At 44.3% G+C, this 13,950-nt stretch overlaps 1 protein-coding gene across 3 annotated transcripts in view; it reads left to right on the top strand.

The window, feature by feature from the left end:
• Nucleotides 1-13,826, top strand: part of DDX42 (DEAD-box helicase 42) — a 28,314-nt gene extending 14,488 nt beyond the window's left edge. For 2 of the 3 annotated variants that reach the window (XM_072919152.1, XM_030256485.4), the window contains exons 3-18: nucleotides 165-315; nucleotides 911-972; nucleotides 1,934-1,970; nucleotides 3,203-3,352; nucleotides 3,568-3,672; nucleotides 4,238-4,357; nucleotides 4,751-4,927; nucleotides 5,422-5,550; nucleotides 5,823-5,922; nucleotides 6,129-6,176; nucleotides 6,656-6,753; nucleotides 7,632-7,908; nucleotides 8,379-8,605; nucleotides 9,838-9,948; nucleotides 10,448-10,549; nucleotides 11,092-13,826. In XM_072919152.1, the coding sequence (XP_072775253.1) occupies nucleotides 165-315; nucleotides 911-972; nucleotides 1,934-1,970; nucleotides 3,203-3,352; nucleotides 3,568-3,672; nucleotides 4,238-4,357; nucleotides 4,751-4,927; nucleotides 5,422-5,550; nucleotides 5,823-5,922; nucleotides 6,129-6,176; nucleotides 6,656-6,753; nucleotides 7,632-7,908; nucleotides 8,379-8,605; nucleotides 9,838-9,948; nucleotides 10,448-10,549; nucleotides 11,092-12,492 (3,295 nt within the window). In that variant the 3' untranslated portion in view covers nucleotides 12,493-13,826. The remainder of the gene's footprint in view (nucleotides 1-164; nucleotides 316-910; nucleotides 973-1,933; nucleotides 1,971-3,202; nucleotides 3,353-3,567; nucleotides 3,673-4,237; nucleotides 4,358-4,750; nucleotides 4,928-5,421; nucleotides 5,551-5,822; nucleotides 5,923-6,128; nucleotides 6,177-6,655; nucleotides 6,754-7,631; nucleotides 7,909-8,378; nucleotides 8,606-9,837; nucleotides 9,949-10,447; nucleotides 10,550-11,091) is intronic. The other variant, XR_012052105.1, reaches the window with a different exon arrangement.
• The last annotated feature ends 124 nt before the right edge of the window (nucleotides 13,827-13,950 follow it).

The raw sequence follows: 13,950 nt of genomic DNA on the forward strand, positions 1-13,950 counted from the left end.
ACTTTTAACATGAATAATTGTAAATAAATAAATCTCGATATCTTCTCTTGTGTCCATACTGACTTCTGTTGTCCATGTGAGTACCTTGACTCAACCCAAAACCATGAAAGACAGCACAGTGCTGTAAGCCATGTGCTGACTGGGCTGTTGATCACTTTTTTCAGGTATTTTGAGGATGAAGAGGAAGATTCCAGCAATGTGGAATTGCCCTACATTCCTGCAGAGAATTCCCCCACCCGGCAGCAGTTCCATTCCAAATCGGCGGACTCCGACAGCGATGATGATCCTCTGGAGGCATTCATGGCTGAAGTGGAGGCAAGAGCCAGTTTGGGGGATGTTTATTGAGTGCTGTGGCTGTACCTGTGTGCAGTCAGGGGCAGCAAATGTCACTCAGGGCTTTGGCAGCTGCAGTCAAAATGCCACTTAACTTTGCAGTGTTAGTTAGACCTCAAAAATTAGATAGACAGAGAGTGGATATCACTTACAATAACTGTGTAACTGCTTTGAGAATGTCAGAACAATACAACATAGAGCTCTGCTTGTTTCTGAATATCAAACTAAGGTTTTCTGTGTTTTTCACTACCGAAATGGAAATTGTATTTATGATGAGCTGATTTTTTGCTACAGTTCTGTTATTAGTTGGATTCAGGAAGAATATGGGGAAATTATTTTTTCAATGGCACTGTCACAAGCTTAGAGTAGTATATAAACTCAATATATAGTTTATATACTATATAAACTATAATAGTAGGAGAATTTATTTAGCATAATCAGATACAGAACAAGATGAAGATTAGTCCAAGAAGTGTTGTCTCTCTGACATAATGGTTTAATTATTCAGGAACATATTTCCCTCCCATGTTTTACGATCTTGGTCTTTTTAACATGTGACAACTTTATGACCTGCTAGGATCAAGCTGCTCGAGATATGAAGAGACTGGAAGATAAAGACAAAGAAAAAAAGAACGTTAAGTAAGTTCTCTTTTATCATTCCCATGCCTGCCTTGTCTTGTGTGGTGCTCAGAGAATCCCAGTGCATTTTGTTGATGGTCAGTAACCTGTGCATGAGATGCTGTAAAAATAGGATAATAGGAAAGAATCCATGGCAGCATCCTATGGCAAACTGCAAGAACACTGAGAGTCCTCCCACGCGAGAAGCCTTTCTAGGTCACAGAAATCGGGGCAACACGTTGTACTCCTGCCACTTTCCAGATCAGCCTGGATAGTTTTTCTGCTTCCAACAGCCTTGGAGAGATCAGAATGGTTTAGCTTAAAATTGCATTTCTGTGAGCAAAATAATTCAGTGCTGCTGTACCTGGACTACTGGAGACTCTTCTAAACTTGGACTAGGTTTTAGATATTAAAGCTGATAGATTAGGTAGCACATGATGATCAGGGTACTACATTTGGAGTTTAAAACAGTTTAAATTCGTGCAGCTTATCTATTTGTTTTGATTAAGGAAAATAATTATGCTGTTGATTCTTGATAGACGTGTCAGGTATATTGGTAGAAGTTACATTGCATGGAATTGATTAGATTATGCATGGTCCTGACACAAAACACCGGATCCAAATCACCACCTGGGGAAGTTCTGAACTGGATTTGCACTTTCTGGCTCATATTCCTCTTCAGTTATGGGACTTCTGTAGTATCAAGAGCTTAGACCAGGATGATCTTTGATGTGGCTTCTGCTGGGAAGATGGAATCCTAATCTTTCAGTCTCAGTACTAGAAATAAAGAGAAGTCTTTCCAGGGTCACTGCTATGGTTGGCACCAGATATGAAAACTCCATGGGTTGGGAATATAAATGTTGCCGAGTTAATAGTGTTGTGTCTTCCACGAAATCTGGAGCTCAGCACTAATCAAATGAAACTATTGAGCTGAGTCTGTGGAACACTTGCAGGGAAGTTTTTTCTCCGCTTGTTTTTCCAGGGGTATTCGAGATGACATTGAAGAGGAAGATGACCAAGTGAGTTCCTATGCAGTCTTTCTATCTTCTTTTTTGTTGTTTTGTATTTTTAACTTTTCCTCTCCAAACACATAACTGCTAGGGACAAACAAAATTCCAGTGTCATGCGCAGTATCTGGACAATTCAGCAGGAAGCTGTAGTGGTTACCCTGCTGTCTCTACCCTCCTAGGTGTTTAAGAAGAATATTAGACAATTGCATTCACTGAAGAAGATTTTTTCAAGTCAGTTAGAACTTAATTTTCCTATACAGATTGTTCAGTGTCTGAGGATCTTACACATTGCAATTAGCACAATCATCTCCAGCGGACACCAGGGAGAGGCTGTTGGACTGTGGAGGCTCCTTGCAGTGAAATGTGGGGTCTGTTCAGGGCAAGAATCAGGCTCTTTGATCCCTGGTTTCAGAGAAGCTCCAGTTCTCATTGAGCTGCATAAGTATCACTGTAGCAGAAATAATAAAGAGAAAAAACTTAATTTCAAAATGGATCTTCCTACTGAGCTGTAGTTACTAACACTTGTGTTACTTGCATTAATGCAGAGCTTAGCATGGTTGTCTGGCCTTGAAGGTCTCTGTTTCTAGTGTGGTGAGTGTAGCTGTGCCAGAGTTTGAGCCAGTGAGAATCTGAGAGACACAAACATCTTTGTGAGCAACCTGGGGCTGCTTCACGTGACAGGGTGACATTGTCTTAACTCGGGCTTGTCTTGAAGGACTCTTCTGAAATACTTTCTTTCACATTTGTTGATGATTCTCTCAATGAAAGATAGATATCTGTTCATCTCCTGAAGTCTAATTAAGGGAAGTAAAGAAACTATCTTTGGCATAGCATGTTTAAAAAAGTCAATACCATATGCTTAGTAACAATGTGTTTTCTGTTTAGAAACCTGCAGTGTTCTTTGTGCTTTGTTCATGTGGAAATAAGAATAGATCCTTCTGTTGTTAAACATAACAAGACTTGGTAGAAGGAGCTGTTAAGCAGACACAAGACAAGTTTGGCTTTTAGGAGCATTTTGTGGTGTATCTGACACTGGAGTTGTTTTCTTCATTTGTACTTCTTGTCCTTCAGGATCTATCTGTTGGTGTTTATTACAAGAATTAGTTCTAGTGAAAGTAGTTACCTTTTTCCTCAGTAGTGAGTGTGAAAGCAAACAGACACTTAGCACATACATCTCTTCAACAAAAAGAAGTACTTTTGCATCCTATTGTATGTGAGTTTGCTGATCTGTTTTGCTGCAGGAAGCGTATTTTCGCTACATGGCTGAGAACCCCACTGCTGGTGTGGTACAAGAGGAGGAAGAGGATAACCTGGAGTATGATAGTGATGGGAATCCAATTGCACCGTCCAAAAAAATCATTGATCCTCTTCCACCTATTGACCATTCAGAGGTAGGAGGGACTTCTGTTCTGTTCTGTTTGAGGCATTCCAGAAAGCAGGAGCTGAGGAGGCCCCTGTAATATTTCAGTGCTTTCTTAGGTAAGTCATACTAAATTTCCGTGAAATGGCTTCATTTAAGCAAGTGTTCTGTCAGACAGTTAAGAACTTCAGAAAAAAAGGAATCTTGAGTCTGGACTAACTGAGTAACGAATTAATTGCATTGCAGATTGAATACCCACCATTTGAGAAAAATTTCTATGATGAGCATGAAGAGATCACCAGCCTGACCCCACAGCAAGTGGTGGAGTTACGGCATAAGCTGAATCTCCGGGTAAGCTGGCCACAAACTGCTCTCCCAGCAGCTTTTAATGCCTAAACTATCTTAATTTAAATGAAAATTTTCACTGGGAACTCCAGCTTTTGAATCCAGTCCTCTCAGACACCTTCAGTGACATTGATTTCTTGGAAGTCTCCTATGGATTTGTGGAAGTGGGCAGTGAGGAGTGCTATTTGGGCTAAAGACCTCCAGAGCTAGGAGTTAAAACTGGAAATAGATGCAGAAATTAGTTCTTCACCATTTCTGATGTGTTAGTGGGTGACTTTCTGTGAAGGGAATTATTTGAGGTAGAACATCAGTAAGATACAAGGAGGTAAAAACGATTTAGTAATTTATTTTATGCTCATGTTATTGACAGATAATTAAATTTTTATACCTGAAAGTCTTTTTTACACAACACATCTGGAATTTGCACCCAGTTAAATTTATTGTCCACACAAAAAGTGTAGTTCTTTTTCAGAGGCAGAGAGACCTATTTTGTTTGTTTGTTTGTTTTTAACAGATTGCTCTTTGTTTATCTCTCACTGTTCATGAACAAAGATCTTTTTCTTTTCCCAAGGTCTCCGGGGCTGCTCCTCCAAGACCTGGCAGTAGTTTTGCTCATTTTGGGTTTGATGAGCAACTTATGCATCAGATTAGGAAATCTGAGTATACCCAACCCACTCCAATACAATGTCAGGTGAGTGTTGTTACTTCTCAAACTTGTAAAGAGAACAAAAATAACACATGCAAAGCTCCCTCTTCCACATGAGGAGGAGACAAATGCAATTCTAGTTGCCTGCAGAGTGTGTTTTTCTAGAAAAATGGCTTTGGTGTATTTTAAATAGAAGTTTCCCACTTTTTTCTTTGTTGAATGACCACTGTAAATATATCCATATTCCTTTTTCATTGTTCTTTTTGATGAATGAAGAATATTCAAGTGATGTCTCTTGCCTAGAGAAATGTATGAAAAAAAAGGGTTCAGGGTTTTTTTGTCTTGGGCTTTCCTCATTACCCAAGTTTTCCTGTATTGTCTAGCACAAGGATGTGCTAGACTGGGTGTAATGTGGGCTTCCAATCACCTTCTTTTTAGGGTGTTCCAGTGGCACTAAGTGGCAGAGACATGATTGGGATAGCCAAGACTGGAAGTGGGAAAACAGCCGCTTTCATCTGGCCAATGCTGATCCACATCATGGATCAGAAGGAGCTTGAGCCAGGGGATGGTCCCATTGCAGTGATCGTCTGCCCGACCAGGGAGCTCTGCCAGCAGGTAGGTGTGCAGCGTTCCTGTATGTACCAGCCAGTCTGCTTGGAGAAGAAGGCAAAATTCGTGGCAGAAACTACCAGGTAACCTCAGGAAACTATTTGAAATAACTACTTTGTGCAGGAGTAGCCTGGGTCCAGCTCACAGCTCTTTCTTACCATCGTTTTCTTGAAGAATCATGACAAACCTAACATTTTTAATTTTTGCACCATGCTCCTACATTATTTTTAGGTATAAGAATGCTGTGTATACAGTGTGACAAATTGTGTATGCAAAAGGATAGAGCCTGCAGGTTAAATTATTGTTGGATGCCTAAGTAGTTTTCTCAAGTTACTGGAAATTATCCACGTGTCAGAGTATTCACCCCTGAGGAGTTCCGAATCATTTAATTAAGCTGGTAGCTGAAAAGCGCATTTGAGGCCCCACGCTGCATTTCCAGGGTAGGTGTGTTGTCTCAGCTGTCTGATGTGAGCTGTGCTGTGTTTGTGTCACACCTGCAGATCCACTCCGAGTGCAAGCGCTTTGGCAAGGCCTACAACCTGCGCTCCGTGGCCGTGTACGGAGGAGGGAGCATGTGGGAGCAAGCCAAGGCCCTGCAGGAGGGGGCAGAGATCGTGGTCTGCACACCAGTAAGTACCTGTGTGCACCAAAACCAGGGGTTTGCACTCTTCAACTTGAAAAAAGTTGTAAGAATCTGTTCCTATGAGGTGAATATTGACACTTTATTCTAGACTGAAGCCTTGTGATATTTTCTGTTCTAAGTCTCTGCTAAGTCTGGATGAAAAGCAGCTAGGTAGTTGTATAAATTAACATGTTTTTTGTAAGGTGCTTTAAAAACAGTTTTTTTTAAAAAATTGTTGCTTTAAAAACTGGTGCTTTAAAAAAAGTCTTTTCTTCCTAGGGTCGTTTGATTGATCATGTGAAAAAGAAAGCTACAAATCTGCAGAGAGTCACTTACCTTGTGTTTGATGAAGCTGACAGAATGTTTGATATGGGGTTTGGTACGTATTCATCCAAAGTCACTGTGTTGGAAAGCAGTGATGCCCAGTCCCAGCTTAGGGGGGGCCTGTAAAATTAAATAATGAGTAAGAAGCACTCATTCCTTCTGTGATTATATGTTAAATAAAGCAATGAAACTGCATTTTGACTTAATTTTTCTAAGCTATGAGCTTACAGGGTTGATTAGAGCATTTCTTCTCCTTTGCAGAATATCAGGTCAGATCGATCGCAAGCCATGTACGTCCTGACAGACAGAGTGAGTAAACAGTGAGTCTGGAGCAGAGCTTGGCTTTCCAGTTCTGGGCACAGCCACACCAGGAGACTTGTGCCAAAGGCCACTGGTGTTATTCTCAGCGTGGGCTGTTGGGAGGGAGCAGTTGTGACATGTGAGCATTCAGCTCATCTCTCTGTAATCCCTCCACCGACTGCACTCAGAGCAAAGATGATTAGCTGAATTCATGTTCATATGCCTTTAAATTCGGTGTTCTAAGCTGCCATGAGAGAAAGCTCACAGCAGTACCCTGTATTATCCATATTTCAGATGCTATGAAATGTGTTTCCATTTCATGGTACTCTAACAGTGGTTGGTAGTTTCCATTAGAGCCAATAAAACCTCAGCTTCAGTTCACTGACACTCAGGAATCCGGGTCCTCCTTTACAACATCAGTGCAGTGTTTTTACAGTTCTGAAAGGAAGTTTCTACTTCAAGGCATTTGAAGCCTGTTTCTCTTCCAGCCCTCTTGTTCAGTGCCACATTCCGTAAGAAGATTGAGAAATTGGCTCGGGATATTCTGATCGACCCAATTCGGGTTGTGCAAGGAGACATCGGAGAGGTAATTCCATAATACTTGTGAGACACTCAGAGCAAGGAATTGTTCAGTTCTCTGAAATTTAAGTTAAACTGCAAGACTCATCATTTATAGTTAGTTTTAAGTAATTTGTGCTTAGCAAAAATAGAAAGTTTTGGAAATAGTGGGTTTCTATTTATATCTTGACCTTTCAAAAAATATTCCTGCAGTGTTGGGAGGTTTCATCAAGGAGTAGAACATAAATGTGGTGGTTTATTTTTGTTATTAGGCTGAATCAATGGTTGTATCTTTCAATTTTGTCTCAAAAGCATAAACAAAGCCATTGAGCTTCTGCAGTGAAGAATTTGAAAGTTAAAATCTCTGTCCTATGGTTTACATGGGAATGTTGATGCTGGACTTGTTTGACAGTGACAGCTGAACTATCAGCAGGCTGGGATCTAGTAGGAAGCTGATGACGTGGGCAGATATAAACTTGGTGGAAATAAACTTTGCTAATAATATATTGAAACTGTTGAGAAATTTCACAATGTGCCTTCAGAACATCCTTCTTTCAACCAGTTCTCTATATTTTTTGGTTTTTACATCAGGTCCCTTTATAACAAAAATATAAGACTGCTTGAAGCCCCTTCTTTCTGTGAAAAATTTTCCTTGATTTTGCTCAAGAAAAGCACCAGCTTTTACAGCTCAATCACAGGGCCTCTATTCATTGATATAAACTATCATTCTGTAATGGGAGCATCATCCTTGAAATAATATTAAAATGTGTAAAAATGAAATCTTTCAGAGCAATCTTGCAGGTAGTGCTGTAAGCTGCACTGCACTGTATAACTTGTGATGCAGAACGTGTGGGAAGTCTGTGTATCCTCCTACCTTGCTGACCCTAAGGACATTTCTCCCCTTAGGCCAATGAAGATGTCACTCAGATTGTGGAGATTTTCCCCTCTGGGCCCAGCAAGTGGAACTGGCTGACACGGCGCCTTGTGGAGTTCACGTCCTCGGGGAGCGTCCTCCTCTTCGTCACCAAGAAAGCCAATGCAGAGGAATTGGCCAATAACCTCAAGCAGGAGGATCATAACCTAGGGCTGCTTCATGGGGACATGGACCAGAGTGAGAGGAATAAAGTCATTTCGGAATTTAAGAAAAAGGGGATCCCCATCCTGGTAGCTACTGATGTGGCAGGTACGTGACCTTCTGGAAGGCAGCTCAGACAGGCTGTGGGTATCTGCAGAAAGGCAAGCATGTTTCAGTGGAAGGCAGCCAGGTTGGTTTCTGCACCTGCAGGACACTGTTTTCCTGGTGCTTTTCAGAACCAAGGAATATCCTGAGCTGGAAGGGACCCACAGGGATCATGGAGCCCAACTCCTGGCCCTGCACAGACACCCCCAAGAATCTCACTGTGTGCCTGTGCAGTAAATGGCATTGGCAAGGGGGGTTATTTTTAGTCTCTTAATGATGCCTAAATTACAGCCTGACATTTTTGAATGTACAGAAAGTAAAGCTGTGTCTTAAGGAAGTGATTGCTGTTCATTCATCAGCTGATGTTCCTTTTGCCCGCAGGACCAGAGCAGGGCGCTACCCTGGTACCAGAGGAATTGCTCAGAGTTAATTGGGGATAATGACACTTCCCACCATGTTGCTCTTTCTTCCAGCTCGAGGGTTGGATATCCCTTCCATCAAGACTGTCATCAACTACGACGTGGCTCGGGACATCGACACGCACACGCACCGGATCGGCCGCACCGGCCGCGCAGGGGAGAAGGGAGTGGCCTACACTCTGCTGACCCCCAAGGACAGCAACTTCGCTGGTGACCTCGTCAGAAACCTGGAGGGTGCCAACCAGCATGTCTCCAAAGAGCTGCTGGATTTGGCAATGCAGGTATGAACCAGCAAAACTTAAGGTGAGGAGGTTTCACTCCAGATTCAGCACAAAATCAGCCAGCTCATGTTGCTGGCTCCATCATGTGTTAGCAGTGAGCTTTTGGGGATCTGTCCTGGTTTGAAGTAGGTGTCCTAGTGTTTTAATGGCCTTTGAAAGAATCCATGAATATTTTCTAACACAGTATGTGATCTATTTTGGGGCCAGGCACTGCCTAGGAAATTAGGAGCTGTAATCTGCTGATGCCAGCAGAGCATTCCAGTGTCTCATTACAGTCAGATTTATAGCAGGCACCTGGGAGATGCAGCTTAGTTGGAAGCTAAACTAGAAAACAATTACAGGGACATTCCCTCTGTGAAAGGGTAGTTGCTTGATCATTCCACCTGCTTGCCAGTGCTCTCTGGCAGGTTTGCAATATACGGGTATGACAGGTAGCTGCAGCAATCGTGCTTGTGCCACTGAACTTATCAACTCTTTAATTCTTGTCTTTTGCTGTCTATATAGCTGCAAGAGAGCCCAATTGGCAATTCCCAGTTGCCAATCTGGGAATTTGGCAACTCCCAGATTCAGAGATGGATTAGCAGGCCTGTGGACACATTAGCAAGTAGCTTGGACAGCAGCTGCCAAAAGTAAATTCTTTTTCTGACACAGGCAGCATTTTCAGAAGGGACAGAATTAGTGAGGCAGAGCTCCCCTGACCGCTTTGAGAGGAGTTTGTAGGAAGACAATTGACTTATTCCCACTTGGAGAGACTGTAGGACATAAAAAGAGGTGCAGCCAACTCCTATTTAAACACCAGGTTTAAATAATAAAACAGCAGGTCTGTTTGGGCTGACATTCCCTGGCCACTGCTTGGTACAGAAAGTTTTGCTGACAGACTCTCATTTCTCCTTAGCTAAATCAGTGAAACCAAAGTATGAGCAAGAGCGGAGCTCCCAAGTGATGGCATTGGAAATTGTGTTTATTCCTGGATTTATTGGAATGTAAACCCCCAAAACCGTAGCGTGAACGAGAGTTGAAGGTGTAAAATTAGTTTTCATAGAGAGCATTTGCAACTCAAAGGATCAGACCCACATGCCACAACTGCCTACAGCAGCTGTGTGGTTAAATGGAAAACAGTATTTACATTTGTCTTTTGAAATGCTCAGTATTCTTTTTCTCTCAGCCTCATGACATGCGTTTATGAAGATTTTTATTCCCTGTGTTGAGAAACACTTGTCCTTCTCTTACAGAATCCATGGTTCCGGAAATCCCGTTTTAAAGGAGGGAAGGGCAAGAAGCTGAATATTGGTGGTGGTGGCTTGGGATACCGTGAACGCCCCGGGCTGGGCTCAGAAAATACTGTAAGTAGAGATGCTGAAGAGGTCATTCACAGATTCTTGGAACTTCTTCACTTAGTATTGATTACTCTTTAATTTAAAAAATCTTGGTACTGGATTACAGTGTCTGCTTTAAAAGTTCTCATAGCTCAGCATCTTTCAGAGTTAGGATCATATATCTCAAGTGAAAGTCTCCTGTGCTCTTCTTCTCTTGTTAAGAGCTGCTTTTTTTTAGAGCTAGAGTGATCCAGAAGGTTTGGAGATTCCTCATAAAGTAGACTGTTGCTGTAAAATGAATGCTAATAAATTGCTTAAAAATTTCCAGCCATTTCCAGTCTGATTCTTGGCAGAAAAAAAAAAAAAATGGAGCAAACTGTTCCACTGCTCAGGGCTCTCCAGAAGTCTGTCATCCTTAGTGTATGTATTTCCTGAGTGCAGGGACAGGATGAATGTGAGCAGTGGTTGAACTGAGTGTGTCTATGTGGAATAAACCTCTGCAGTTGCCCTTTGTGATTTCGCACAGGACCGTGGAAACAACAACAGTGTGATGAGCAACTATGAGGCCTACAAGCCATCCACAGGGGCCATGGGGGACAGGCTGACAGCAATGAAAGCAGCTTTCCAGGTTGGTTCCATGCTTGGACTCCTTTTCTCCCCTGAAAATGCAGCAGCCCTGTAATTTCAGGGAAGCTGAGGGTGGTGGTTGTGGCTGTGTCACTTAGAGCACACTCAGCATGACAGTCCCAAGTGGTGGAATTAGGTGCAGGCTGGACTGAACACATTTGCACAAATTTACAAACTTACTTTGTTTTCTGTTGCCTCTTTGCTCTTTCTTTCTGGATTTTGCACCTGGGCAGGATTCTATTGAGGTTGCTTAGTAGCAGTAGTGTAACTGCAATCAAAAGGGGAATCAGAAGCTCTTTCTCTTCAGTGTAAAAACTAACCCCACAATGTAAGAATTCCCTCGTTGGTGTTGTGTGGTAGGAGGTGCCTGTTACTAACTCTGTCCATAAGCACAGGAGGAATGTAATCACTCCAAGACTGACTTTTTCTAGGAATTCTGTTGCCCCAAAATTCAAGGTGGGCTTGTGAACACACGATGCCTTCGTGTTCCGTGGGGCAGCACAGAGCCAAACCTGTTCTCTTTTGTCTCTCCCTTTCCTGCAGTCTCAGTACAAAAGTCACTTTGTCGCTGCAAGTTTAAATAACCAAAAGACTGGGAGCTCTGCTGCTGGTGCCAGTGGCTGGACCAGTGCAGGGAGCCTGAACTCCGTCCCGACGAGTTCAGCGCAGCAAAACGCCGCCAATCCCGAGAGCCCCGTGGCAGCCACCGCGGCAGCAAAGGGAGTCCCGGGCTTCACCAGCACGGGCAGCTTGAGCAGCGTGCCCCCGTTCCCGAGCACTGGAGCACAGGGCTTCAACAGCACCAACGCCAGCACCAACAGCCGAGAGGGCGGCGGCAGCGCCAGAGAACGGTACAACGACAACCGCAACAGTCGGCACAGCGAGGCCTCGCGGCGAGGGGAGGGCGGCGGTGGCCGAGGGGAGGGCGGCGGTGGCCGCTTCACCGAGGGCCAGCGCTTCACCGAGGGCCAGCGTTCCAGTGAGGGCCAGCGTTTCAGTGAGGGTCAGCGTTTCAGTGAGGGCCAGCGTTCCAGTGAGGGCCAGCGTTCCAGTGAGGGCCAGCGTTTCAGTGAGGGTCAGCGTTTCAGTGAGGGCCAGCGCTTCAGTGAAGGCCAGCGCTTCAGTGAAGGCCAGCGTTCCAGTGAGGGCCAGCGCTTCAACGAGGGCCAGCGCTTCACTGAGGGCCAGCGCTTCACTGAGGGCCAGCGTTTCAACGAGGGTCAGCGGTTCAGTGAGGGCCAGCGCTTAAATGAAGGCCAGCGTTTCAACGAGGGTCAGCATTTCAACGAGGGTCAGCGTTTCAACGAGGGTCAGCGTTTCAACGAGGGTCAGCGTTTCAACGAGGGTCAGCGTTTCAACGAGGGTCAGCGTTTCAACGAGGGCCAGCGCTTCAATGAAGGCCAGCGCTTCAATGAAGGCCAGCGCTTTAACGAGGGCCAGCGCTTTAACGAGGGCCAGCGCTTTAATGAGGGCCAGCGTTTCAGTGAGGGCCAGCGTTTCAGTGAGGGCCAGCGCTTCAATGATGGCCAGCGCTTTAACGAGGGCCAGCGCTTTAATGAGGGCCAGCGCTTTAACGAGGGCCAGCGCTTTAACGAGGGCCAGCGCTTTAACGAGGGCCAGCGCTTTAACGAGGGCCAGCGCTTTAACGAGGGCCAGCGCTACAACGAGGGCCAGCGCCAGAGCGAAGGCGGTGGCCGGCACAGTGACCCCTCCCGGCACAGCGACGGCCGCCACGGCGACGTCCATCGCCACAGCGAGGGCCGGCACTTCACCGACTTGCCAGGCGGCAACCGCAACAACGGTGACAGCAGGAACAGCAGCGAGGGCAGGAACAGCGAGAGCAGGAATGGAGAGAACAGGAAGGAGGCCAACAGCCGAGACAAGTCAGATGGTTTTGCTGTCCCAGAGCCCCCAAAACGGAAGAAGAGCCGGTGGGACAGTTAAAAGCTGGGGTTCACAGGCTGGAGTCTCTGCAGGTAGTGTTGTCGTTTTCCAGAAAATTTCTTGGGGTTTTTGGTAACTGGTTGTTGAGCAGCTGGGGCAGGAAAAGGAAACCATGAGAACCCCTGTGCAAGTTCATCTGCGGACAGATTCACCTGAATGAAATGCACACAATGCTTAGTGAAAGAAATAATTTTGATAAAGCTCCCCTGGTTCTGCTTTGAAACATTCAGTGCTTGAGTGACTGCTGGATTTCAACAGATCTTCTTGACAAAAATAAGCTGTTCCACATCCTTGGAACATTAAGAAACTGTTGTCCATAGAAGTATAAATTAGTCTTTTCTTAACCAGCGTTCACATTTACAAACCAGTCCAGTCCACCTAGAGATGCTCAGGACCTGCCTGTTAGACATTAATCTTGCAGCAGTTTGGTCAGTATGGTGAGTTCTTCCTCCATCTCCTTTTCACATATTCTCCCCAAATTATTTGGTCTCCAGGTTACCCCTTATCTCTCTCCCCATCAACTAAGAATGTATCAATTTGCTTTGCTGAAGGTGGGGCAGAGCAAGTTGGTTTCACTTTTTTGGTTGTTTTCTCTTTTTTTGGTTGTTTGTTTGTTTGTTTGTTTGGTGTGAATGGAGCTGTTCAAGGGATCCTTCTCCATCCCAGCAAACCACAAATTCACTTGTAGTGTAGGTTGGACTCCCTGGCTTGTTTGTGGTCAGTAGTTTAATTCCAATCCCATTGCCCAGATATTTTTTTCTTTGGAAGAACCTTATGTTTTCTAATATCCTTCATTCTGGTGGAAGCCTGCATAGCAAACCTGTGTCTCTGCTGTGCCTATGCACCCTCTGTTCTGAGAGGGTTGAGTGCTTTCTTCAAACTAAAAACAAAAAAGGGAAGACAATGTAGATAGACCACAACAATCAGAGGCTGGAGCCCCCCAAGAAGTGTGGCTAAAGGAAGAAGATTCAGAAATTCAGGGATCTGTTGCTCAGAAGCCTTTAGGGAGAACTCAGAGAACAATTAATGAAAAGAAACAGCTCAAATCTGGCCCTGTTTTGGACACATGTAGTAAATCTGTAAAATCTTGCTTGCCCATTTTTAACTCATTGTGTGTATTCCCATTTATGACTTCTTCTTTTTTTTTTTTTTTTTTTGCCACAAGGTAGGGAAGGACTTTTCAGTTGGGACATGTCAGCACCCACCGCTGGCTCGTTTCCACTGGAAGATGTACCAGAAGCTGTCAGGGTTTTGTGACATTGTGATGTTTTCTTTATCAGCTGTGCATTTACTTTCTGCTTGCTCTAGTAAATGTTTTATTACTGGTACAAAAATATGCAAGCATGTGCTTTTTATTCTCCTGTTCCTTTGGCTGCCCTGATGTGCAAATGGAGAACTGACAGTCTGGAGATCCCACTGTGTCTGTCTCACCAGAAGTTGTGGATTGCAGTTGATAAA

Source organism: Taeniopygia guttata, chromosome 27 (assembly GCF_048771995.1).
Source record: "Taeniopygia guttata chromosome 27, bTaeGut7.mat, whole genome shotgun sequence".
In the NCBI taxonomy this organism is placed as follows: domain Eukaryota; kingdom Metazoa; phylum Chordata; class Aves; order Passeriformes; family Estrildidae; genus Taeniopygia; species Taeniopygia guttata.